The sequence below is a fragment of the Clupea harengus genome, chromosome 3, assembly GCF_900700415.2.
Source record: "Clupea harengus chromosome 3, Ch_v2.0.2, whole genome shotgun sequence".
Classification (NCBI taxonomy): domain Eukaryota; kingdom Metazoa; phylum Chordata; class Actinopteri; order Clupeiformes; family Clupeidae; genus Clupea; species Clupea harengus.
The window spans coordinates 10,719,470-10,747,327 of record NC_045154.1 but is presented as its reverse complement, the minus strand read 5'-3'; the positions used below and the strand labels follow the sequence as shown (position 1 = coordinate 10,747,327).

General features: G+C 44.7%; 1 protein-coding gene and 1 long non-coding RNA gene across 2 annotated transcripts in view; both read right to left on the bottom strand.

Moving 5' to 3' along the window:
• The window catches only part of tmtc2b (transmembrane O-mannosyltransferase targeting cadherins 2b), a 125,188-nt gene extending 116,634 nt beyond the window's left edge, over positions 1–8,554 (bottom strand). The window contains exon 1 of the mRNA XM_031564539.2: positions 7,320–8,554. Coding sequence (XP_031420399.1) covers positions 7,320–7,402 — 83 coding nt within the window. The 5' untranslated portion in view covers positions 7,403–8,554. The remainder of the gene's footprint in view (positions 1–7,319) is intronic.
• A 16,428-nt stretch (positions 8,555–24,982) lies between these two features.
• Positions 24,983–27,023, bottom strand: LOC116219533. Its single transcript, XR_004163214.1, has 3 exons — positions 26,874–27,023; positions 25,810–25,932; positions 24,983–25,415 (listed from the first exon to the last, which is right to left on the bottom strand). It is a non-coding gene; the product is annotated as an uncharacterized LOC116219533 (long non-coding RNA).
• Between the last annotated feature and the right edge of the window lie 835 nt (positions 27,024–27,858).

Genomic DNA, 27,858 nt, shown 5'->3' with positions numbered 1-27,858 from the left:
GTCTGCGTGTGTGGCTCCTCTACCACTGAACGGGAACCTACCGATGGGGTCACATCTCAGCAGGAGACTGTGAAATTACATGTCTGGGACAAAGACTGAAACTAAATGCAAGGCTTGCTTCTGCAGCAGTGGATCTTCAAACAAAAGGAGTGCTTTTTCAGCAGGCATATCTTCACAAAAACTAAAAAAGCTTTGACAAGACAATATGTGGCTAAAACAGTGATGTTTGGTAGATGGTAAAAGTTTCTAGATGAAGTTCCAGTGTAGTTTTTGCATAGCGCTTATCTAATCATCTATTCACCACCACCACCACCACCCCCCCATCCCCCCCCACCCCAAATACAAACTGATTGGTTCCTTGGGTTCAAGCAATCTGTGGGAAGTGCACAATGCATCTCAAACGTCTCATTAATGATATTTTTAGCAACAAATAAGCTCCTGAGAGTTTCTCTCTCTCTCTCTCGCTCTCTCTTTTTCTCTCTTGAAAATAACATGGAATTTGGGCCCCTGCTATCTCCCCTGCAGCTGAAGGTTTTGAGGAGGCAAGTGGAGTGGAGCTGCGCCACCAAAGGCCTAAAAAACTGTGCAGATTCTCACGGAGGTGAAGCTGTCAGAGCTTATCGTGTCAGCAGAGCGGCCAGGTTTGACAGCAGAGGTCCGCCATTTCATTAGCTCAGCGGGATATTGATCCAAAACGCAGCGAACACTGGTAGCAGGAGCCAGCTATGACCTGGCCCTGACCACTGCATTCCAGAGTCTGCTGTGGCCTGGGTAGCCATGGTGGCATGTGCTCTAAACCTGCAATCTGCAAAATTCTTCTTGATGAAAGACGGCTCCAATAAAGTTTAAAATTCCTATGTATTCTGTGAAATCTGATGCAAACTATAAACACGGTGCAATTATTTGTACGAGGGCATTTTTAGCATCGTAATTACACAGCTGCTACATGGTCTGCAGTTTAGCGACGCTACCAGTGTTGTTTGAGCAAACCAAGGGTGAACACAGAGGGTCGAACACTTTGAATGCCTTTTGGCACCTGTAAGTCAGACGGACATTGTGATTACATTGACACCACAAGAGCCTGAGATCACATGTAGAACACCACAGCTGACTAGAGTGTGTGAACAGTGCATGACCCCTCTCTCAAAGGAGAAAAGCTATTTGTTCCTGCGCTTAATCATTTTGTCATGTGGAAAGCTGTGGGCTAAAGCACGGTCGCACTAAGCATGATCCGGTTGAAGTTCTCCCGCAAATGAAAATATTGAGAGACTATATAGAGAGACTGGAGGGAATGGGGACAAGGGACCCCCCAATGCAAAACATAGCCATCTGGACCCAGCAGTGGAGGGATTAAAAGGCAAGAGCCTGGATGGACGGGAAGATGAGGCTGCTCTCTCTTCCTCTTGGTTTGTCTGCGACCTCTTGACCCAACCAGTCACACATCACATTTGAATAAGGTTTTTCTTTTTTGTTTGACCATGACACTATATCGTAAAAGCATTATGAAAAAAATGTAATATACATCTCTCTCAATCTCTCGTCTTTCACCCTCTCTTTTTTTCCTGCCTTTTCAGTGCTTTTCCTCCTCACCCCTTCCATCCCTGTCTCTCTCTCTCTCTCTCTGAGAGGTATAATTACAAGGCACAAGGGGAGCCTGACTGGGGTAGAGCTGCGCAGACGTGGGGTTGCCGCCCTTGGATCTCAGCATCACCGCAGAGGTTGGCTGGCTGGCTGGCTGTGCAAATCCCACTGGGCGGGCCCTGCAATGGCAGCACTGTCACCAGCAGCAGTGGCCGTGGCAGCCATGTCTAAGAACACCCAGCTGAAACAGCACCACACGCACCCGCACAACGAAGAGTGGCTGACTGTAAAGGGGACCCGGGCCAGGTCCTTTCCAGAGCTGGTGGAGAAGGCCTCACAGAGCCGCACAGCAGCCTGGGACTGTCCAGAGACTCCAGCCCCACAACTGGGCCCCTAGGAGCAGACTGCTGTACTCTGTAGTCTTTGGGCTTACAAAGCTAGAGGTTCCACATGAATGAAAACAAAATTAGTCGTTATACAACAGGTATAAATGGAACCTCGCTGAAGACCCTTTGTTACCACCCGGCGTGTGAGCCGCAACATCAATTGGAGACAGACCACAGAGTATACAAAAATAGGGGTTTATTCCAATAACATAAAAATAGGGAATAAAATAGTGACTGCAAAGCACCAAAAATCACATGAGAAGGCCCTGTCTGAGGGCAAACAGCATGGCTTTTATCCTTCTCAGGTGTGGACAATCAAGAAAAGTATGCTCATTCACAACCCAAAGACTATTGCACTGCCACTGCAAAGCCAGTGCAGAGGGGCGCAAGACCCTTGTAGTTGCTACAAAAAAAAGTAATCTGAAGAATATAACAATAACTTTTGAGGTTACATCTACAGGGGCTCGGCAGGGAGCCCTAGTGGCCTCCAGAATGCCTCCTTTTTGTCTGGACAAAGTCTGTTGCCATGGGAGTCCTAAATCTCAACTCAGAACTGTGTCATGCCACCAGAATGTGTCAGCCTAGCAAACACCACTGTGGAAGGAGACCAGCCTGGCAGGTGGGTCAGTAATTATGTCTGTCGCAGCATGTCAGCACTGAAGGCAATTCAAAATCCGAAACAGGTCATGAAAAAATTCATATATTGGATTTTTTTCAAAAGAAAGAAAAACTGTTTCAAAACCTAGCCTACAGTTTAGAATTCATAAATTCATATACATATTCATAACCAACATTCGATATTGGTTTTCCAAAGAAAATGTAAATATACTATGTTTCAAGTTCTAGCCTACATATCAGTAGCTGCAGATCAGGATTTGCTGATCAGATGATGCAAAAAAAGGAATGACAGTGTAGGCATCACATGATTAGGTCAAAATATTGCTTCTGATAAATTTAAGAACATGAACAGTGTACATATTTCTTGAAGCCACATTTAATTGTCCAGCCCCGATACTTTTTTTAGAATTCTTTTTTTAGTATTTATTTTTTATTGGGATTACAATATTTCATACATTCTTATTAAGCATATATGCCATAACATATCCCAAACATGCCATAACCCCCCCCCCCCCACATGGGATATGGGATATATTCATATAACAAACCATATCAACAAAGCACACTAATGTCAACAGGTCTCACTTCGTTCACTTTGGAGATGCCATTGTTCCAGGTTCTAAGTGTTCGTGGGGTTGCACCATACTTGTGTATGTACCATCTGCATGGACTTGACCTCAAACTGTATTAAGTAAATGAATTGTTGTGGAAAAACTCTCCTTAAAATGAAAGGAGGACCACTATAAGCTATATGAATACACAAGTGGGTCTGTCTCAGTGAGGGTTCAAACTACTTGGTGCCGTTCAAACTCACACCATCAACTCACTTGCCCAGGCAACACCAAGAACAGGGCTGTATCTGTTCCAGTGTCAGTTGGTTTCTGGCCGCCATGTGGGGAACATGTGCTAAACATTTCACCCGTTTACAGACCAACTGACCTTCACATTGCTAACCTTAATGTATGTACAGACAGCATGCACCCCAACACATGGTCAGACCAAACACACTCTGACTTCCACTTCCACAGATGTAAACTGAGTGCCATGTTGCTCAGGGATGCTTCCTTCATCTCATAGCCATGACATTCAACAGCCTGGAGACTGGAGTAGTGAAGTGTGGTGTTAGATTATAAGCTACTTTCTGCACAAGTGATTTGCAATGATCAAAGTGCTGGAAAGGCTCAAGGATCCACTAGAAAAGGGGACCTTCTTCATCCAATGCCACCGTACCACTAGCCGAGGTGTCTGCAGCTGCACTTGGAGCCGGCGATCAGTCAGGGGAAGCTGGACAGCATCGTGGCAGCTAACAGAAATTGGCCGATATTTCTCCTTTGGCGTTTATCGCCCCCTTTACCCACCTCCTCCTCCACATGTTCCTCTTTCACCTCGCTCCGTGGGCGGATTATCAGAGATATGAGGCATTTGAGTTATGGCCGTCGTGCCTCGCACTCCGCACAGGTGTCAGGGCTTTGTGCCGTAATGAGATAGTGGCAGGGATGCTCGTCCCCCCCATGGGAAGCCAGACGAGGGAGGGGGGGCTTCTTAAAGGCGTTCGCTCTCACCCGGCGAGACGCGCCGTGTCACCGGCACACAACGCGAGGTCAAACTCATAAATCATCTCCTGGGATTGTACCCATCTCACGGTGATAAGGGCTAACAAATCAATATGAATCATGATGATGAATGAGTAGATATCAAATACTGCATACAGTCCTCAGGAGACAAAAAGTGATGCATATAATGCTATAATATCCACTTATATATCACTGGCTACTTTGCGAGGGAGGACAGTTCATTTTTGACATTTCAGAACATCAGCTCAAGACTAAAGAGTTCCCCTTGTTTGACTGCTAGTGGCCTAAATACACACATACATTTGCTGTTATGTCTGCGTGAAATATGTCGATTAACTTCAGAGGCGACTCCGTGTCTAATTTAGGCTCCGTATGTCTCCAGAGGCATGCCTTTCAAATCCCTCCGCAGAGTCCCCCCATCCCAGGAAGTAACAAACCCCAGAAAGAAATCTGGCCATGATTTGGTACCGGTCCACGATCTCTGCACCAGATCTGGCCCTGATCTGCTCCAGTCGGTCTCCATTTTGGACTGCAGCTGCCATAGCCAGGGATTACCTGCTTTGCAAATAGCCGTAAAGCTGAAAGAGAATGGGGATCATCGCGCATTCCACCAGCATGAACAGGCTCGGCTGGGAAAATCAATTTGAGATCCTCAGGTGCTGCTTTGCCCCTAAGGCTCCTGAATATCTTTGGGTATGCGCTCGGCAATGTGGCCAGGGACCACATTCTAATCGTTATCAAGGTTACAGTGATGCGTTGCTCTGCCCGTTCTCTGCAGCAAAATGAAAAACGTTTCTACATGCAAGCCTGTTTTTCAGAGTTCAGCAATACAAATGCACTTCATTCGTTGATTTACTTGGTAAAACAGAACGAGTAGGGAATCCTGTGGGGGTTAAACTGACATCTGAAGAATTAATCTATAAACGCCCCCTCTTTGAACTTCACCAATCTGCGAGGGCAAATCATGAATACAACAACACCATCCCTTTAATAATAATAAAAAAACAATTTCCTACAAATTGCATCTCATATGGATCCTGATGTCATTGCACAGCTATCCAATATATTTTTAATTACTTTTTTAAAAAGTAGTTTTCTTCCTCAACATAAAATCACAAGCCTCAACACATACTACGTCATTCCAACACTTAATATCCTCCTTGACTGTTTTAATAAAAATGGACCTGGAGATGGATACCGCAGAGGGGCCCGGTTAAACTTAACTTTATGTTTCACCAGCGGCCCGTTACACCAGTCTGATGTGCATTACATAAAGCAGGTCTGGGCTTTGATTTAAGACATTTCCCCCTTTTTCATTCACATTCACAAAAAAACATGAAACACATCAGTCATTCAGTCACTCCTTCACCCAGACATATCTGCACTTTCTCTCTGCAAATGAAGCCTTCAGGGCGTCCAACGCCCGGTGCTGGTTGACCAACAGCCCAACCCCGGAAACCCCAACCAGCCACTTTAGTTCACGTCGTCCTCTCTGCCTTCCCACTGTCAGGGAGTGTGAAGATAAGGTGGCTGTCATTTCAGCACTCACTCGAATCAGCTAATTACAGGCCTACACACAACACATCTATAAAAAGCTTCAGTACACTTGGGGTTTTATACAGCAGCCTATGTGGGTGTCCTCTGCATAGCTCCACATTTACGCAGACAACGTCACGAAAGATTGTACACCTAATTGTTATTTTTAAAAGCACATGGAACAGTTATTCTAGTGTTCCCAACAGTTCTGGTACCACTTGATTATAGGTAACCACTCCCTGTCATTAAGGTCAACAGCAAACTTCTCTTTTGCAAGCTGACCAGATTTGCATAATGTGATCAAAGTTCAGTGCTGCTGTCCACACAGAAAAGCAAATCTATGTAAACTCGACCTGACCATAACATGTAGGCTTTTGTTTATGTTCTAGGGCGTTATCTCTGGCACAAGCAGTTCACATTGTATTGATCAATATTAGACTACAACGCTTTTCAGGTAGCAGCTTCAGGCAAAGCGTTCTCTCTTTGGGGTAGGCTACATCAAAGTCAGTCATTCATATAATATCTTTTGTGTGACTGTAGCCACACAAAATATGTGATTAACTCTCACACCAGAACAGGTTAAGCCTACAGCTGGCATGGACCTTTTAAAAGTGGCTTCCGTTGTGTGCATCAGAATAAAATCAGAGAATGGCTTATTATTGAAGCATGCAAAGAGCACAAGTATCAAGTGATATACGAATTTGTGTCTTCTTTAATGCTTTATCTCAAGGTGGTTTGTCCAACTACAACACGCTTGTAAAACATAAACTGAAGACAACAATCGATTTCTCAGCTCTAAACATTGCACTGTGCAACAAGAAACCCGAACGCCCTGCAAGCTGAGAAAAAAGTTTGCTACAACTAATTAAATCAGTTAGTGACTTTAAATAGATCGTGCCCTCGAGGCGCATTTATTTCCATGGTGAGCTGCAGAAAGCGACAGCATGCACATACGGCCGCCGCATCTCGACGATGAGCTCCATTGCCTTTCAATGGAGCCGAAAACACATGAGATCTTGGTGCTGTACAGTGGTGCAGTGCTGGATCCTGAATTCTCTACATAACAGTGAAGCTACTTGGATCTTGGAAGAAATAAGCAACAACATAAATTATCACTCCAGCAGATAGCTGGAATGTATTGTTGTGGTAACCTATATGAGCGAAAATGATCTAGGTAAAAAAAAGTGTACCTTATAAGGATGACTAATATTGTTCAATTTAATATTGTTCAAATCACTGGGAAACGAGAGGTAGGGTATAATCCCATCGCTAAATGAAGAAAAGTAAAAATCATTAGACCATGGTTTGGTTCGGCAAGTTCTTCTGTAACTGTAACACTCTAAACGCAGCTATTCAACACAGAAACTTTAGTCACTCGCCGATTGAACTCAACTGAACGAGTGGAGCCGTACAGCGTCCACCGATACTGCGGTCAATACGAAGCTGACAGAAGTCAGGGTCCGCCATTCCCGACGTTATCATGCTATTCTCGTAGATAAAACAGAAGCCAGAGAGAAGGTGTAGCAGTATTTAACGTTCTATTAACAATCAATGTATCCTATGTAAAGATAAGTTATCTAAAGGACGGAGGTGGAAGCAGCATTACGGTCATTCATTCATGTACCTGTCATCGTAGCAGAAATCGGCGCCCAGTGTGTTGACATAAAGGACCAGTGCCACAGCGCTGCACACCAACTCTGCAATCATTTCTCAAAAAAAAAGAATGAAATAAAACGAAAGAACAGGCTTGGGAGAAGAAATCCCGAATCTATTTTCCCTCTTCGTCCTTTGTCAAGACGTTTCTGCCGAAACAGAAAATCCAAGTCCCCATCCTTGCAAAGTGTTGAAAGTGGATAATCCGCGCATCCTCCTTCTAACCCATTGTGAGTTCGAGGAGGGCAGGTCTGATCCAACGCGAGTGAGGGTGAAATGGGCAGTATTTACAGTTCGACTGACTGCATTTGAACGCCTTTCTTACAGCACTGTCGGGCAGATGCATAGTGGACGCCGAATACACGTCGTGATTGAGCCGCGTGTGGTTAGCTCTGCCAGTGCGCATGTGCGAAGCCCCTCCTCCCTCTGTGTCGTTTGTGTCAAAGAAAGCACAGATTCTACAGTGTCTGAGAAGCTAGAAAGCCCCAGATTTATTTCGTTTTCGTAGCAGGTCCTATGTAGTCCGTCTTTGTGTTTGCTAACACATTGCATTGGAAAGCTCTTTGCCCCCGGCTACAACAGGAACCCATTCTTTCATGGAATCATGAACAGTAGAGACTGCCGGCTTTGACGCTGCTTTTATTCTCTCACGCATATACTGACCCAACAGGGGTGACTGACCTGTTTAAAGTTGATCACTGCTTTTTGCGCTGCAACGTTATGCACAATCTGTCGTTAATCTGTCCTTAATCCGGTTGTTGCGCAATGCTTAGGAAATAGGCCTTCCCAGTGAATTGCTTGAAACACTGTTCGCTCGTTAAGTCTTTTATTTTTTTTTATTTTGAACAATGGTTATTTAAAACACCCATGCATGTAATTAGAATGATGTACGTATCTACTGATAAACACTTCTGTTCTTCTTCTTATGGTTATGATGATGATGATTATTATTATTATTATTATTTAATTATATTAAATATAATTATTTATGAAATGCATTCCAGCCTGAAGCCTTGTGTACCAGTTAATGAAGCACCAGGTAAAAAACACATATTACATCAAAACAACTCCTTACCATTTTTAACTCACACCCAGTAAGGGATTGCTATGTTCAGCTATATGTCTTTGTACATTCCAATATGTCCTAAATTCTAATCCGATTCAGGAATGTCATTCTGAGGTGAGAAGAGGCCTCCTGATTGGCCACATGGAGATGCTATATGAAAATCCTCCAGTAGAGGGTGCACCTTCAAGGAAAGTCTCAATGCTTCTTAAAACATTTTACAGTGACGAGGATGGCCAATTTGTTACTGGATACCTGCCTCAAGCGTCTAATGAATCACCTTTGCTGGTTTTGCCACTTCTTAGAACAAGAGAGAGTTAGTGAATGAATGACACTTGCCAACATAAGAAGAGAGAGATTCATAGATTCATCTTGGTTAATATTGAGACACATTTCACTTCTTTATTTGGGTCTACAATTCAAAATAAATATACTTAAGGACACAAATCACAAATATAGGAGACACATCCCTTTATTCCAGTGTGTGTTTTTGTGTGACTGAATGCATCATGTGCTCATTTGTATGTGTGTATGTGTTTGTGAACGCCTTACTGTGTGTGTGTGTGTGTGTGTGTGTGTGTGTGTGTGTATGCATGTGCATGCGTGTGTATGCATGTGTTTCTCTGAATGCTTTAGTGTGTGTGTGTGTGTGTGTGTGTGTGTGTGTGTGTGTGTGTGTGTGTGTGTGTGTGTGTGTGTGTGTGTGTGTGGGTTTGTATGTGAGAGAGAGAGTGTGTGTAGGAGTGGGAGGGATGAAGTAGAGTGCAAGATGAATGAGCTGGTGTGGTGCCTCCCTCACAGGATTGTGCCATAAGAAAATCACTTGTTTATTTCAGGCTGCTAATTACCACATGTGCTTTCCCTGCCACTGATCCAAGATTATACTATACACAGCCTCGGCCTCTGCTGCTTAAACCGTTCCATGCCGTAAACATAGGATACGTTAAAAACAAGGAATGCAAAAGTAAGAAAAAATAGAGTTTAGGAATGTACAGACAGATGTGTCTCCGACAGCTACGTACATTGAGGCATAATGGGGAAATGTCAAGGTTTCCATCTTGCTCTGATCTAGGTTCAGTGAAGCTGAAATTGAGTGCCAAAGAGCATCGAACCTGTAGGCTTTAATGCACTCCATACCCACCCCACCTGTCAATTCATCAACACTTTGAGACGGTGCTGTGCTTTCGCACCTCCAGGTGTTTCTATTGGGATTGGAGATGAACTGAGCCAGAGGGGTGGAATAATCAGTGCACATCACACACGTCACACATATCAAACTGACATCTCTTCACCTCACCTTCACCGCACTGTAGGCTGTCAGGTGTTACTGTGGAAAAATAAAGCCAGTGCACTCACTCCCAAGAATTCAGTTAGTGTTTATGTGTGTGTGTGTGTGTGTGTGTGCATGAACAATTAGGAGTTAAAACTTGCTCATACTTAGTTCCTGATAGAGATGTGATTGAAAGGGTTGGTTAACCTTGAAGGCTGTGATATGTTTAGATCATTTTTTTATAGGGCCGTTAAAGTTTTTCATGGCCCTATAAAAAAATTCTACACATCACAGGTTGCCATTTTTGTTCACTCTTCACAATCCCAGTTTAGGGAATCACAGTATGTAACTGAATGACCAGAACAGGCCGCACTGACCTTGTGTTAATGATCCAAAATATAGCCACTTCTATGGCTTTGTAGTTTGAACCAGAGTGCACCAGATCAGTGGTGTAAGGAGATCATACTGAGGACAACTATAATGAGATTCAGGAGCCCCAGAAGGAGAGTGTGCAATAGTGCATGATGTCTGTGGGCCAAATGCCCACCAACGACAGCAGAGAGAGAACGTGTGTGTGTGTGTGTGTGTGTGTGTGTGTGTGTGTGTGTGTGTGTGTGTGTGTGTGTGTGTGTGTGTGTGTGTGTGTGTGTGTGCAGTTATTCACATGAGGTATTCACCAATTTATTGGTTCTTTTCTCTCTGAACTGGTTAGTGCACTGAAATGTACATTGTTTTATTTATTCCATTACAACCTTCTTTCTGAACACACTAGAGGCCTACTACCCTGAGGAGGCAGTGCCTTATTTAATAGCTCATTACTGGATCATGTGCTGAGTGAAATGCTGGGCCTCTGTTGCTGACTTATCCCTTAATGACAGTGTCTAATAATATTCAGATGTATAATGGCACCAGGGATATCAAAACTCAACCGCATTTACCCGGCGAGGCCCACCAAGAGTCTTCTCCGAATCTTCCACAACCATCCCATCATAACCTGCCCCAGACCAATTTTGGGAGGTGTTGCAGTCGTGGTCCCTCTCCTCCTCCTCCTCCTCCTCCTCCTCCTCCTCCTCCACCTTCACCCAGTGATGACTGAACACACACACACACACTTAAACACCAAACATATCCAGTCCATGATGGGACCCTCAGGATCCTCTCTATATTTCAGAAATGACATGCGAACGCGGCCCCTCCATGTAACTTAATTACAGGTTCCAGACCTCAGCTTTGGCTGCCGTTAACAGCGTCTGGAAATAAAAGCACAGCCGACCGCAATCACGGCACAGCAGCACAGGGCGACGCGGGGCTGTGGCTGGTGTGACAGTAACAGAAAGAGTCTCTAAGCCACAGTCCGGGTGACATCGGAGCCAGCGAGCACTCGCCAGTGGTTGGAAACACCGCATGAGAAGAAAAATGGGCAAATGAGGTGAAGTGGGGAGGCCTTTACTTCGGTGTACTGTATGACTCAGGGCAGGGATTCATGGTAAACCACCATTTTGATGCTTTTCACAAACTGCACCATTTCAGAATGTTTACTGCTGTCTGACATTTTCACAAAAAATGTGGCTTGTGATGCCTGAAAACATGGATTGGTATTGGTATCTAATGGATGTATGCGTTGAAAATTCACTCTTCATTTTAGTTTTTTAGTTTGACTACAATCATTTGTTTTGAGAGTCATTTTATCCTCTCCAATGACTCACTATTAGAAGTGACAAAGTATAACTGCATGATTTAATTGTTGACTGAAAACTGAATTTGTCTTTTTCTTTCTATTTTGGACAATTAACATTTAAAATAATTATTTGTCCCCAAGAAAGGGTATCAGACCTTGACTATTTCATATTTTTTACATTTTCTCTAACTGGGTTTCCATGCAATTCATTTGCATCTTTTATGTGCATTCCTGGATTGTTGACTGAACAAAATGTGAATCAATAAGCATTTCCATCAGCTGTCATCAAGGGAGGAGTTGGAAACAGCTGTGGGATCAAAATGTAAAGTTGTCAGAGCAGCTTCATTGGAAACACCTGAAAAATTGCAACAAATGCAAACTTATGCTAATTAATCTGTTTCTATCAACCTTCTATTAACTTATAGCAAGTTAATCCACCCTCCTCTGGCCAATAGAAATTTTATTTGCATTATGCCTGATTCGAATGGTCAAAATGTGCATTAAAATGTTGATTGGAAACCCAGCTCATTTCTGTCTCTCTCCCCCTGTCTATCTCTACCTATCCATCTTTCCTCTTTGTCCCTCTCTGCCTTTCTCTCTCTCTGAAGGCCAATTCAGTCCAGGTGACAAGTGTCTCTCGACAAAAAATGACCTCATAGAGATTCATTTTGTGTCTGCTTTTGTGTCTGCTAGCTCTGCAGAGCTACATGAAAGCTGGCTCACCTTCGGCCCCACAGGGGGATTGCCCACCCCAATCAGTCATCACACCACAGTGTGTAGCGGGGCACTTGTCCCCCAACTACCAGGGCAGGTATCCTTGGAGACCAAAGCACTTGCCCCTGATAACCAGCGCAGGTGTCCCTGATGAGAAGGCCAGGTGTTACTGTATGCCGAGGGCAGGTGTTTGGCAGTTAATATGAGTATGGGGTGATAATACAGAGAAATGCGCAGGTGTTGGGCAGTTAATATGAGTATGGGGTGATAATACAGAGAAATGCGCAGGTGTTGGGCAGCTGAGACGCTATTGTGACAGATACATATATGCACAGCCACTCATTAACACACAAACACACACACACACATACACACACACACACACACACACACACACACACATACACACACACACACACACTCACGAAACACATGAAAAAAGGCAATAGAAAACAGATCAAATGCCGAAGCAAGCAGAGTGCAATCCTTTGCTGTTTTAGTTACGACAAACAGACATTCCAGCCCCACAGACTCACAGAGGAAAGAGAGTCCTCACACTCTCTCTCTCTTTCTCTCCCTCTCTCTCTTTCTTTCTCTCCCTCTCTCTCTCTCTCTGTCTCTCACACACACACACACACACACACATGTGATGATGTGGAGCAGGTGCATGCTGTTAAATCATGTGGTGGCGTGTGGTTTGGTGTGGCAGACAGAGGAGGTTAGACCACGGATGAAGAGTTGAACTGCACAGGTCATCAATAAACCCTGAGACAAGCATGCATGCACACACACACACACACACTCACTGTCTCTCTCTCTCACACACACACACATGTGAACTCACACACATACACATACACATGTGAACTCACACAGACACATGAGGATACACAAACACATACAGGAAAATGCACACACACACACACACACACACACACACACACACACACACACACACACACACACACACACACACACACACACACACACACACACACACACACACACACAAACACACACACACACACACACTCACATAACTGGAATCATCTGTATGACCATTAATAAAACACTGCTGTATGCTGTCCTCCTGTTCGCATAAGTCATAAGGGAGCAGCACAGGAGCTGTGTGTGTGTATGCCTGTGTGTGTGCGTGTGTGTATGTGAGTCTGTGTGTGTGTGTGTGTGTTGTTGAAAGAGAACCTGCATTGAGGTACATGAATGTTTAGCTCTTATACATGGGTGTGGTTTGTGTGACTGCTGAATGCTCTCTGCCATGGACTGCTATGGAAATAACATGTCCGTGTCTCTTTGTGGTTTGTGTGTGTGTGTGTGTGTATATGTCTTTGTGGGTGTCCTGTACGAATGTCCTGTCAGCTGTCCACCCCTCTGCTGCGGCTGGTTCCCGCCCTGCTCTGTGTAAAGGGCGCGGAGGAGGAGGCTGGCTTTCACTAGTGGAGAGACGAAGGCACTGACCTTTAGCAGTGATGAGCCTCCCAGCGGTGGTCACACAGGGCAGGAAGCCCCAGACAGACAATTAACCGCCTCAAAGCCATTTACCGCTCCTATTCGTTTTAGTTAATTAAAATGATACCACCAGACATGGCATTTCTTTGTCTTTTTTCCCATTGTTTTCAATCTGCTGACATTTTACAAATGGGAACAGTGTGGTGATCGACTGACAATGGCCTTGCGGAGCTGAACTCCGATCTTAGTCAGCTGAGGAAATCTTCCTCGTGAAAATCCGAATGCTGCGTTCCAGAAGTCGTGCTGTCTTTTCCCTCTGACTCACACTGACCTTCACAGGCGCAGGTGCATTTCAGTGCTTTCCACCTGCTACACAGAGTCTAAGCTTGGTGCTATCCAAACCAACACGAGGTCACAACCTGTGATAAACCCTCACAATCCACGTAGTCTTTCCCTGAATCACTTCCTCGCTCCCCAGATGGAACCCGCATGTGCGGAAGAGCCACACACAAATCCCGCCGATGTCTCCAGACAGAAATACTCAAGGCTGCTGACCTTTGCTAGGTCTTTTTTGGGAAGCAGATCAGGATTTATCAGTTCACCAGTGGTTAACATTCAGGAGAGTGGGCACGTGATAGTAAGTGCACGTGAGAGCTATCTGGCCCAGAAGCATTGGCCCGAGTCTGACTCCATTAGGTGAGGATGGGGGGAGGGGAGGGGGTTGTTGCCTAGTGTTTCATGCCCATGAAGCTGAGAGAATCTGTATTTTCCGCACCGCTAACTGCACCTGCACACATTCAGGACGCATCGGGAGGGGTCAAGGCTGTGCGCAGACAAGATGGAAAACAGCCATTATTCACACGGGAGAGGGGAGGAGTGGGGAGGAGAGGGAGGATGAGGAGAGAGAAGTGCGGTGGAGAGAGGAGGAGAGAACGAAATGTCTGGACTCTAAAGCCCACTATCCCAAAATACACTGCATGCAAAATGTACTGAACAAAAAACAACATGTATGGAAAAGAGAATTCCTCAGGGAACGTCTTGGGTTATGGGGGGAAAAAATTGTCCTTCAAGAACTTGGTCCATCAACTTGTTCATTATAACGTTGCTCATAGATTTTACATGACCCCTCTCTGTGCTTTTTGCACAAAACACAGGAGTGCCAAAATATATACAACAGATTCTTGAGGCTTTTGTCTTCATTCTTGCTTAACAGTGGCTAATTGATACTTTTTTTGAGGATGTGTACCAGTGTACAATTACTACATGATGACTCTGTTATCCAACTAAACCTGCTAAAGTATTGAGTGTTGATGACAGGTTATTTTAATTGTTGACGTTAAGGCATTAGCCTAGGATAAATCTCAAATCTGTCTGCATTCAACAGCTAATCTGCAATTTGCAACTGTATCTACCTTGTATAACTGGCCGCACCCTGTGTTAAGGACCGTATCTGAAGCACCCAGTTGAGATATATAACTGTGATACATTCATATTTGCTTCATATTGTGCTACTGCCTTTGTTTTTATTTTACAAAAGCCAATAAACTTTTGTTCATAAAAATTATCGTTTCAGTTGAAGCAATGCTGATGATGTATGATGTATATAAATGGAATATTTGCTGTTTGTCCTCCTGTGCTTTTCCAAACACATTTTTCAAGATGTTGGACTCTCTGATAAATTAGTCCAATGCAAAACAGCACCACGTTAAGGAGCGCGTTCAGAATTCCACAAAATGAATTCGCCTTGGTTTCAAACAATCTATGGAAAAAGAGATCATATCACTTCTTTCACCAGTATATATTTGCCTGCCCATCTGTTTATGTTATATAAACATTGAAACCTTCAGGAGGAATGTTGTGGCTTTGCCTCTCTTTCTGCAGTACCAGTGATAAGGTATATGTGTATGTCTATGTGTTGGTGTGTGAGTGTGTGTGTGTGTGTGTGTGTGTGTGTGTGCGTGCGTGCGTGTGCGTGTGTGTGTGTGTGTGTGTGTGTGTGTGTGTGTGATGGGGGGGGGGTTGTCAGTGAGAATCATTAAGAGGGTGGGGTGGAGGCCTGTCTACACCCAGCCAATGGTGAACTAACCTCAGCCAATGCAGAGAGAGCACCACCACCAGCAGCAGCAGCCACAATCTCCTGATCTTCTCTCTGGAGCCTCTGCACTGTATTTCCATAATCACATTAGCCATAAGAACAGGGTCTCTCTCTAGACTGGAGCTTGACTGCCCCTCTATCCTCACAGTCTCCACAGAGAGAGAGAGAGAGAGAGAGAGAGAGGGAGAGAGAGAGAGAGATGGAAAGGGATTCAAAGACAAGTGGAGAGAGAACCAAATAAAGCCCCAAACACGCAAATAATCATTAAAAAACTCTCAAGCGTAGTCTGTGCTCTACAGTAATAATATCGAACAATGTCATTTCTGAGTAGGTATGTAAACACCAGGTATATATTCTTGTTATTCAGTTTTTCATTTCCAGCCCCATTCCAGTCCCTTTTTCATGGGGGCTCATCCTCTCGGCCTCCCTCAGGCACATTCCCCTCCTCTTCCTCCTCCTCCTCCTCCTCCTCTTCCTTTGCCCGGCCGACTGCATGTCTTTGGTTGGTCACGGCTCACAGCTCTGCAGCACGGGGGCCCATAAGGCAACCAGGCCGGGCCAAACGGCCCAGCTGGCACCACCCCGCCAGGGCATCGCCCTCCGGCTGTTGGCTGTGCCACCGGTGGTGCCGCGGCCAATTTTGGGTCAGCAGACATGTGGGCACTGCTCTTCAGACAGGGGCCCAGATAAGCATGGCTAGAAATACAAGGGCATGGGAAACGCATGTCTTCACAATCGGCAAGACGCAGGAAATGAAGTTAGAAGGGAGGAGTGGAAGAAGGAAAGAGAGGAAGGAACAGAGAGAAAGAAAAATAAAGTGAAGAGGAGGGAAAACACTGAGGAAGAGTCATTTGAACAATCATTTCAAGTGAATATTGAAAGATTTCATAATTTGTCAAATGTGCACTTTTCTTTTTTTTGTGCTTACACACTTTACAGGTTTTGTCTGGCAAAACATTGTGCACAGCTTGGAAAAGCTAATTGGTAATAAAGTTTATTTGAATTTCATTGCTCTCTGTGTTCGTGTGTGTATACATTGAGAGAGAAAGAGAGAGAGAGATTAATAGTAGGAAATGGAGAACAGAGCTTGAGATGCTGTAATATCCTACCATGGTCATGTTGCTATTGTGTTGCATCAAAGATATTTGGCTTTCTAACAGGAAGTTTGATATCTGCCTCCAACGGGGCCTGACTCCCCCACCCTGGGACCCCGCAGGGACGCCTCTTTTCCACCCTTTCATCCTGCCCTAATGACTCTAAGCTGAAGCCAGCTCCTGAACAAGCCTCCTCCGAGAAGCCTGCGTCCCCCCGCACCCTGCATCCATGTGTGGGGAGTGATCAAGGCCAGCTCCGCCACCACAAAACTTTGAACTCAGCCGAATGCCAGTGTGCGGAAACACATCAGTTGGAATGAAGCTTAATGTTCTCTTGATCTACAAGTGCTGCTGTATTTGTGTGTTTCCCCCCCAGCCTTCTGCTCATCAGAGCACCCTAGCAGGTAGTTAAACTGCACCAGACAAGCTGCTATCCCAAAGTCACCAGCACCACTTCAAAAACCAGTTTGAGTCAGCTCTGCTCTCAACAGGAGAGCTGTTCCAGCCATTTAGCTCATTTGTGTCATCCAAAAACGACTGCCAGTCTGCCAGATTATTCAAAGATGGTGGACAGGCCTTTGATCCTCTCCACCCATTTCTTCTATGTGACAGCAATCTGAAATTCAGGCCTCAGGTCCCCTTCACTCTGGTCACTTTGCTGTGGAGTTCATGTGTAAGTGCAGCATACACAGGCTGGCGGTCACTTTGCTGTGGAGTTCATGTGTAAGTGCAGCGTACACAGGCTGGCGGTCACTGTGCTGTGGAGTTCCTGTGTAAGTGCAGCGCACACAGGCTGGCGGCTCTGTGCTGTGGAGTTCATGTGTAAGTGCAGCGTACACAGGCTGGCGGCTCTGTGCTGTGGAGTTCATGTGTAAGTGCAGCGTACACAGGCTGGCGGCTCTGTGCTGTGGAGTTCATGTGTAAGTGCAGCGTACACAGGCTGGCGGCTCTGTGCTGTGGAGTTCATGTGTAAGTGCAGCGTACACAGGCTGGCGGCTCTGTGCTGCAGATGACGGCTGGATGTTTATGACTGGAACGCTCCGCTACATGCTGTAATAAAGCTTAATGAGAAAACCAGCTGAGCCAGACTGATGGATCTTCCAGGATGCACACACACACACAGACACACACACGCACACCGACACAAACACACATAGACACAAACGCATGCATACACATGCATGCACACACACACACACACATGCTCACATGCACTTGCAGTCATACAATGAAATGCATTCCTGCACACACACACACACACATTCTTATGTCTGACACACATGAACACCAACACACACACACACACACACACACGCACTCACACACACACACACACAGAGAGCGAGCGAAAGACACAAATGCATAGGTAAACAGATACAGAGGAAGGCTGAGTCATCCTTCAATCCACAGGAGCCCTCGTCTCCCCCTGTTTCATCTCCCCGCAGTGTGAGTGAGTGAGTGCTGCTCAGAGTACAGGAGAACCCAGCCCTCTGGAAGAGCCACTCTGAGGACAGAGCCAGAGCCAGCCCCAGCCCCGCTCTGTGGCTTCCTCTCCAGTCACTGGGGGGAAAAGTTCACCTACCCAGGCACTAGGTCCTGGCGCAGCGTGGACCACGGGGCACAAACCACATCAGGAGCGGTGTGGTGTGATGACTCGAGCAGCAGGTGACGTGTACTGTCTGACTGGAGAATGAGTGAGCACTTCAGGGCTAAGTATAGAAACAGTTGAAGGCAATCATCGCTGTGACTGTAGCTATTGATAAGAAAGGAGACATTCACTATGGATACCACTGAGACTAAGAGACTCTGATATTCTATCTAGTTCATTTTTTAGATCTATGTGTGTTTGAGACATAGACGACAGCTATTTATTAGACTGATTTTGCTTATATGTGAAACTGCCATAGCCATAACTATTTATTAAAGTGAGGCTATGGCTATAAGTGAGCCAATTCTTGTTGTCTCGGTGGTATGAGTATACAGTGGGATTGAATAATATATTATTGATAAACAATCTGTCTGCATGGTGCTATGCTATATGCAGTATAGCAACAATAGGACATTTACCTTGGGCCAAACTGCCTGAAGATACTCCAGAATCTGACAGACCAGAATGTGGACACCTTGAGAATGGAAGCACAGCATGTTCTGCATGTATTATATATGAAGGATTCAGAGGAGAGTAACAGATTGGGGTGGAAGTGCAAATCCACAGCACACAGTGGCTTCACACACACACACACACACACACACACACACACACACACACACACACACACACACACACACACACACACACACACACACACACACACACAGATAGAGAAAGAGAAAGAAAGAAATGTGTGAATAATGAATGACAGGTAGAGCATGGTTTTACTACTGCAGTCAACTTGGCATGGGAAGTGCATTTTCACAATCTATGACTGCTTTATGAGCAAATGTAATCAAAAGCCAATAGCAGCAAGCGCCAAAACAAAGACGTTGAAGTATACACATATATACTGGGTGATTTGTGTGTTGTGGGTCTGGGAAGGAGCGGGGAGAGAGGGTGCATTCTCTCCCTGCACGAGTGGTCCTAACCTGAACCACAGACTGGGTTGTGTGCTGTAGACATGGCACCTTATTTATGGAGTACAGGCGACCCAGCAGCCAGAGGGACCAGCGTGTGAATACTAATGCAGCCGGGCTCGGCACAGAATACTAATCTCCCCCCGTCTCTCTCTCTCTCTCTCTCTGTCTCTGTCAGCCGCTTCTGTCCCACTCTCCTTCACCTACTCTGCTCCTCCACTTCTCTCAATCTTTATCTCTCCCTCTCTCTCAATCACTCTTTCTTTTCTCATTCTGAGCCACTCCGTCTTAGTTTCTGTCTCTCTCGCTCTCTTAATCTTCCTTTTTCTCACTCTCTCTGTCTCTGTAGAGATGGCCTCTGTCAGCAGTAAGGCAGTGTGTTTGTGGCCGGGGTGTATGTAGTGGTAGTGTATGTGTGTGTTGGTAACTATCAGATTGTCAAGTAACAAATGATTATCTTTCAGTATCATACTCAGTCTCTCTCTCTCTCAGCCTCTTGCTCTCTTTGTGTGTGTGAGTGTGTGTGTTTGTGTGTGTGTGTGTGTGTGTGTGTGTATGTGTGCAAGTGTGCATGTTTGCCAAGTTGTCAAGCAATACTGGAAGTCCTTTAACAATGACCACTCTCTCCCCCCTCTTCATTTCCACGTGGGAAGATGGCCTTTGACTACAAAGGCTGTACAAGTGTTTCTCTCCTTCCGCCCCCCCCCCCCCCCCCCCCCCCCCCCCCGCCTCTCTCGCTGTGTGTGTACTGTGTGCAGAATAGGCGTGTGGTGAAGTCTTAAATTAATGATAGAATTCCAGTAGAAATAATCACCAAATGTCCTTCAAGCTGCAGGGAAGGGTTCAGCGTGCTGTCGACCACACAGTGAAGAGTGAGGAGAAAAGGCAGGTAAAGACATAAAAAAGAGATGAGAGTAAGGGGAAGACAGGGAGTGCGAACTAATAAAACATTTAGAAGATCCATCCTGCAGCCTCCTGTCCAGCTCGCAAGGTCATGTGGAGGTGCACCTCCCAGCTGTTCTGGGGTCAGCTGTCCGATCGCCACCAGACCAGAGGCTCCACAGGGGCCAGGCAGGGCCACTGTACCCAGGCCTGCCAAACCGCACACCGCATCATCTCTCTCAGCACAGCTGCACGGGGCAGCCACACACTCAGCCAGCCTCATTTTTTCTGTCTTTTGTGCAAATTTAGCTGGGTCCAGACTGGCGTCCTAGTTTACACGAGGAGCGCGGCAGTCAGGCAGCCCTTCATTAAGGATCAATGATCAAAGTGGGGAGGCGAGGGTGGGGGTGAGGGGGGTGGGGACATGTGGTGAGCTGCATGTCGTACTGGAGCATATGTTTCTCATGGTGCTCTATGTGGTACAGGGCAACACATTTCAAAACCATTTCAGCCTCTCTCTCTCTCTCTCTCTTTCTCTCTCTCTCTCTCGTCCTGTCCTTCTCTCCATTCCTATTTCATTCTCTTGGTTTCTCCTTTTTTCTCACTGCATCCCTCTCTCTCTCTCTGTCTCTCCCTCTCTCTTTGTGGCTTGAGTGTGGGTTGGGAGAGGAAAGCCCGCTGGGGGTACCACTTCGCTTGAGCAAATGGGAAGTGACATATAAATGGAAGCCTCTTACATTCCTTTCATTCGCTTCATGGACATTTGGCATTTTAATAGGAGTGGTCAGGGCAAGTGGCCCGCTCCAAACTGACATGTGTAAGCTTACAGTACATTATCACATCACCAGAGGGAAATAAGAAGCCTTGGGGTTCTTTTTTTTCAAAGGCAGCGCAGAGAAATTGAGGTTAAAATCAACAACGAAACCAAGCACAAACAAAATCCCAAAAAATGCCAATTGATATGCTTCTATATTTGAAAGACCGTACATTCTTTCCATCTGGTGTAACTGACAAGTATTGCATATCCATGCTGCTTGGTAACTTGACATCAGCTGCAATTGACAGATTGGGGTTTATAATGATTTTCAGTGACAGGACTCAATGGGTTGTTTCAGTGGAAGCATTCCAAGTCCCTCTTTGTAAAAAATTAGCTTGTGTTGTTTTCTGACATCAAAGCGACATGCTGAACTGACCTCCTCGTCTCAGTCGGACGTTTGGCCGCTGGGGCAATCACTGAGAAAGTGTGCTATGATTGTCCAACATAATGGACGCTGCACTCGCTGGGGCTCTGCTATTTTCCCATTATGACTGTACGCTCACCGCAAACTAGAGCCACAGCATCACAGCGAGTCAAATACTTTTGGTTTATTCATGCCTTTTTATACACACCGCTGGGCCCCAGTATTGAGCAGACAAGAAGAAAGACAGAAAGAAAGAAAGAGAAAGAAAGAAAAAAAAAAGAGAAAGAGAAAAGCTCCTACTGAGCGACATTAAAGTATACTACGCAGTGGAAATGATCTGATAGGGTTCCCACGGCCCAAACACACACAGGCTTCCATATGGGGTCTGCCCTGTTCCAGCCATGTGTCTGTGCTTTGTTTCCACACATCTTCATGAAATAAAAGCGTACCATAAATATCTGCAGGGCAAGGCATGGTCGCATAATTACCACGCTCCAATAAAATGTCTTCGAGGGCCCGCTAAAATTGGAGGCTTATCTGTGCCATAGAGTTGCAGTGAGGTAGGTCTGAAGCCACAAAGTGCCCTCGTAACAGTAAAAATAAATAATATGATGTAAAAAAAACATAGGGTATGACATGGTTTAGACAGGACCAGAACACGCCTGGCCTCTGTAACAGCAGATTAAATGACAGGAAGTCACAGTATCATAAATAACGGCATGAACAAAGCTTGCAACACACAGCGGCACTGAGGCAAACAGGGCTTTTATCTGCTTTGTTCTGGTGAAATATGCCAGCATGTTAATTACAGCGTCTAAAGTTACACACTGGTCCCTCAGATGTACGTTTGCCACAGTCTGCGTGAGATATATGAGTCTGCGCATAACGAGCACTTATCTACACATCAGTGCTGCCTGCCGGGCATAGGAAACCATGGGCGGAGGAGAGAGGGAGAATACTGGAGAACAATATTTGGGTTGGTCAATTTGATTTATAATATTTTGACGGACTCACTCAGCACACGCAGACCCCCACCCTCACTCTCTCCACCTGTGAGGAGGGGTCTGGCTTCTATCGGCTCTCGGCAAAAACACCAGGAAAGTCTCCAGGCGAATGTCATATACAGCAGACGCCAGCATGATGGACTTTTATCATTGGTTATATTTTTGGCGTTCTGTTCCCTCTCTGGGTACAGTTAGATGGATGTTTGTGGGTTTGTGTGTGTGTGCGTGTGTGTGTCCGCACCCTCTATCGCGGTACATTTTTTCCCCCCTCCTCCCACGAAATGCCAACTGTGCGAGCCTCCTCCTGAGCAGCGCTCCTCATCCCAGTTCCCTTTCACGAAAGCACGAGTCAGTCCGCGGCATAGATGAACATGATACCATAGAATTATTCCTTGTGACACACTGAGCGAGAGAGGGAGCTTTTCATTTCACTTCTCTTGGCAGCTATGACAGTGCTCGTGGCTGGCAGGCGGCAATGGAGGTCCGCCCGTTGTCAATGAAAACAGATCACTTTCATATATCACTCATCACCCCACATGACATTGGAAGAGCTTACTTTTATGCACTGCATATAGATTTGCTTTTGCATTTGTGTGTGTGTGTGTGTGTGTGTGTGTGTGTGTGTGTGTGTGTGTGTATCATAAAGACTGATTTGTGAATGCCTTTTCCACCGATATGAGAGATACAGATATAGCTTTTCTTCCTAGATTTGTAGTCAATGTAGATAACCGCACTCTCCACCATGCATCCGGCCGTAATCTGTCCCTGAGCAGACATGGACTACCTACTACCCGCCTTTCTTTTTCCTCCAGCAGTCTCTTCCACCGGTTTATATTCTCCACTAGTCTCCCAAGGAGCTTAGGATGCCGGCATTCGGCTCTGGCCAGACATCCATGTCGTTCAGCCTGTCTGATGGACCTGTCTCTGGGTGACTGACTGAGAGCTCTGGACAGCTGGGTTGGACTCTTCCAGCTCATAAAGCCTCTCTCTCTCTGTAATGCTAAAGAAATGTTTATCGTCTGGTTATAAAAAGCCCAATAAGCACAGCACAGCGAGCGGGGGACCTGCATCAAGGCCGGAATACTTAAAAAGCTAGAAAAAAGATTCACATGCGAGACCAGTCTGTGGATCTGATTTAATATTTATGCCTCGTCAACAATGAAAAAGGCTTTTCATGAATTTCAAATGCATTCAAGGTGGAACTCTGTCCAACAGCGCTTTCCTACTTCCTCTTTTTAGTATTATTTATTTTATTATTTGTATTATTATTTATTTAGTCATTATTATTATCTTTTTATTAATTACTATTCCATTGTTGTTTTTAGAAGGAGACAGACCAATAAGTCCACCCCAGGCAGGAGTTTGGTGTGGAATACATAAGGCCGAAATCTATGGAGCTGAAACTAAAAGCTATTGGTATTGATACAATTTTTTTATAAAAACAAATCTGAAAAATAGAACATTGGCATTGAAACACTTGATGTTTTTTTGTTTATTCTGATGTTCAGCTTTTTTCAGTGCAGTTTTTTCTCGATGCTACGATGTACTTTTCAAAGTCAATTTACTGTCTCTGTTTTGGCGTGGAAGGGGAGGAGTTTGATGGCAGAAATACATTATTTGCATAGATCCAGTGGGCAATGCATCTCTGAACATGGGCGTGGTCGGACGTATGGGGATTATAAAAAAAGAAAAGAAAATCCCACGTAATTCCGTAAAGTGACACTTCTCATGCATTTTTCTTTTTCATTGGTAATTCAACACTTGATGAGAAACTACGATTCTAAGATGAACTAGATACAAGTCTAGTCCTGATAAATATCCATACATTGTGTATCATTGGTGAAAACGTCCATAATTTCATCCTAAATACCCGTCACCCCTCTATCCAGCTAGCTAATTATATGATAGCATGTCTCTCTACAGGCAATGCTCAGTGGCAGTGTCTGACGTCAACGACAAAGTTTAGAACACGGTTCTATTTCTTGAGTGTCAGATCCATAGAAATTTTTACCGTCTTCAACAATTTAAGTCAACTTCTATGGCACTGCGGGTTAAAAGCATGACCCTTCTTTTGCCACTAGTAAACACACAAACTTAAGTTACCCAGTTTATAGTAGCTGTAGTATCTAGTTGGCTAATAAAGATGATGTACTTCTCCAGTCCCAGAGTGCCCCACACATAAATGGCTTACCTGTTTCCGGGGTCCTTCACACAAGAGTCAACCTCATCTGGGGGTCCCTCATTCGGCTGACACACTCACGCCTCTGATAGCCTCCTGGCAAGCCATCCCACTTCTGACACATATGTAGTGAAGGGAGAGAGCAGCCCCCCCCCCCCCCCCTACGGGGTATCACATCTGCACCTTGCATCCTGACCACAATGCTAAAGGCCAGGCTCATTGGTATGGCGGTCAGATCACATACTCAACTGTAGTAAAGGGTCTGCCACACCCTGTCATGCCTGTTTCCAAAACACTGCAATTACTGAAGACTATATTCGTATGATGTTAAATGTTGTATATATTAATGATATTGTTATCCTGCGGGCTACACTTTAATCAATGGCATGAATATTAATTTATTGGGGAAAGAAAAAAAACATTTGTGAGGAGCATGTTGATTAACAGTAGCTTTAGCTTTAGCTTTATTGACACATAGCATAAACTACTCACCTAGCCAATAAAGTGTCCAGCCAACGTCTGGAACAAAAGTTAGCCTACAGCCAGACCTGGGCCATCAGATGAGCCTTGAAATGCCTTTTTGCCGCCTATGAGTCATATGTATTTGGAGGCATTCTGTCTGAATGTGGTCCACTGTGCAGACGTCTGTGGTGTGTAGCCGTGTACTTCGGATTAGCTTCCAGTCTTGCCTGAGGTGTGGCACACAGGTCGGTGAGCTCCTGGCTGCGAAAGGAGGAGCACGATCGCACGATCCACCCAGACACCTCCTCAAAGGTGCCGTCCTCCTCATCAGACATCCTATCGATCATGATGCCCTTCCAGAAGTTCATGTCATCTGCAGCTAGTACACTCTGCCTCAATCCCTGTAGCTGTGAATATAATCAGTACAGACAATCGGTACTGCTCAGTGCACTACGTGTTGGCACAATGAGTCTACCAATGAAAATGATAAATAATGTCACATTGGCCAACAATATTGGTTATATGAAATCATTGTTTATACCACTGTGTATATTGGTCTGGTATATCTTCTGCAGTCTATTCACAGTTATACTACTGTCTGTAGTGTCTTTATCTGATCTGTACATCATATTCTTATTATACCTCAAACTGTTTACTGTTTACTTACATATTATACATATGTACATTACACTGCACTGCTTCTTTTGCACTTCTGGTTACATGCTAAACTGCATTTTCTTGTCTCTGCACTCATACTCAAAGTTGAATCTAATGTAAAGAATCTAAACTATTAAATCTTACCCTCCTCCTTTTCTGTCAACTCTGGGCTGAACTCTTCTTGCCTGCCACCTGAGCCGCAAGGTCTGGTTGGCTGTACCGGAAGTTCCTGCATACTGTCTTGTATCTTGCAGGTCTTACGGGAAGCTGGAAAACAATCAAATTAATATGTCATAAATACAAAACGGAAATTGCCACGGTAAAAGTAAAAAACTAAATACAGGAAAAGTTACTTCCATAGAATTACACCATTGTCAACACTGTGGAAATGCAGACTTGCAGCTAGAGCTTCAGCCAAATAAGAAGTGACTGTCTCATTGTGAGGTGAGAGGAATCTGTGAAAACTAAATGTAAATAGATCAGAGAACATATTTATTTACTTTTATACAGCAGAATGCAGGTAGCCTATTATTTTTTATCTTACCATTGCTCTGGTTGGTAGTGACTGCGATTCGTGGCAGCGTTGTGAAGACAACGCACCGTTTTCTACTAAATTTGTTCACTTTTTAGAACAAATATATCCTAGGTTGTAGTGGGGCTGGGCAATATGGCCTAAAATGTTATCACGATAAATGTCAATTAATTATGTCTTTCAAGTTTAAAGCCTGATTTTTGCTCCTGAGTGAAAGCTGAAGAAACCAGTTTAATTGTGGCTTTAAACTGTTATTTATGATCACAACATGACAAACAGCAGAGCATTTCACAAGTCTGAGGTAGAGCACTTAAAACAATTACAATGATTAAATCAAAATATGCATGAGTGAGTATTTTTACTTTATGGTATTGATACTTGATGCTGCACTAAAACTAGTTAATTTTGCTATATAAATAATTACTGGCTGTACTTGCACTGTAGTTAGAGCTGTTCTGCTCAAGCACTCATAGCCCTCTCCATTTAGCGACGTTCTCACTAATTCCAAATTGTTTAAACACTACTCTGATCTGCTAGTTACTTTAGCTTAGCAGTTAGCAATGGCTTCTCTCTCTCCCTCTGACTCTCCTGCTCTCTCTTGCTCGCTGTGTCTTGTGTTTAGCTATTTCTGTGACTCAAGAGATGATGCAAACCATGTCACCAAATATATTCTTACCGCAATGTTGAGATTGTGGGCCCGTCTTTTCCTCTTAAACTCCTTCACACTGGGGCCACAGTTTACTCTGGCTTCCAAAGCAGTCACCCTCTTGTCGATGGATAGCAATTTAGTGTTCAGTGCAGTCAGCTGCTGATTCAGATAGGCAGCAAACTGACAGCCCTCTCATAGTTGTCAGCAGTTTCTTGTTGTCTGTTACGGGGCTGGCCGAAGGGGGTGATCACTAAGCCGCTCATGTCCATGCAGAGGAGTTTCTGGGGGGTTGAAAGTGAGACAAAGAATTAGTGTTTAGTGTATCTTTTTTTACTTAAATTATTGACCATTGCTAGTTGCACACATTGTAATTCACCATAGCATACTTGCTGACCTAAGGCTAAAGCTACCAAAGCTACAGTTTATACAATTTATTGCAGAGATTTTCTCAAAATAGAGTACTGATTTTCATTTGCATTTTCATGTGAAAACCTCCCCTAGACCTAAGGGGCTGGGGTCATCTGCCAAGCTTCTCAGGCTTTTAAACTGCCAGAAATTGAAACCCTCCGTTAATTCCTGGCAGTTTCCGATAGTTTTCTGTGCTGCCTACAAACTCCGTGAACAGTCGTTAACCTGGTCTTCCACAGCAATTTACAGTACTGCTTACTAATGAAAATCCCACATTTCAGCACTACAAAAGTTTTCAGGATAACCTATTTTGCTACAATCGTACCTCACTTGGAAGTCACTTAGGATAAAAGGATCTCTCAAGAGACTAAATGTAAATATAAACAGAGATACAGACGCATGAGTCAGAGTGCTGTGTACCCAAGGATGGCAGACATTTTCTCTCTTTCAAATATAGAACACAGCACATAGAAGCCCATGACTAAGGCATTTCCATAGTACCTATAAAGCACACATTAAAACCATTCAGTAACCTTCATGTTCTCTTCGAATAAATGGAAAACTGCAGTTTTATCATACCTACTGTAGTACTCAACAACTTACT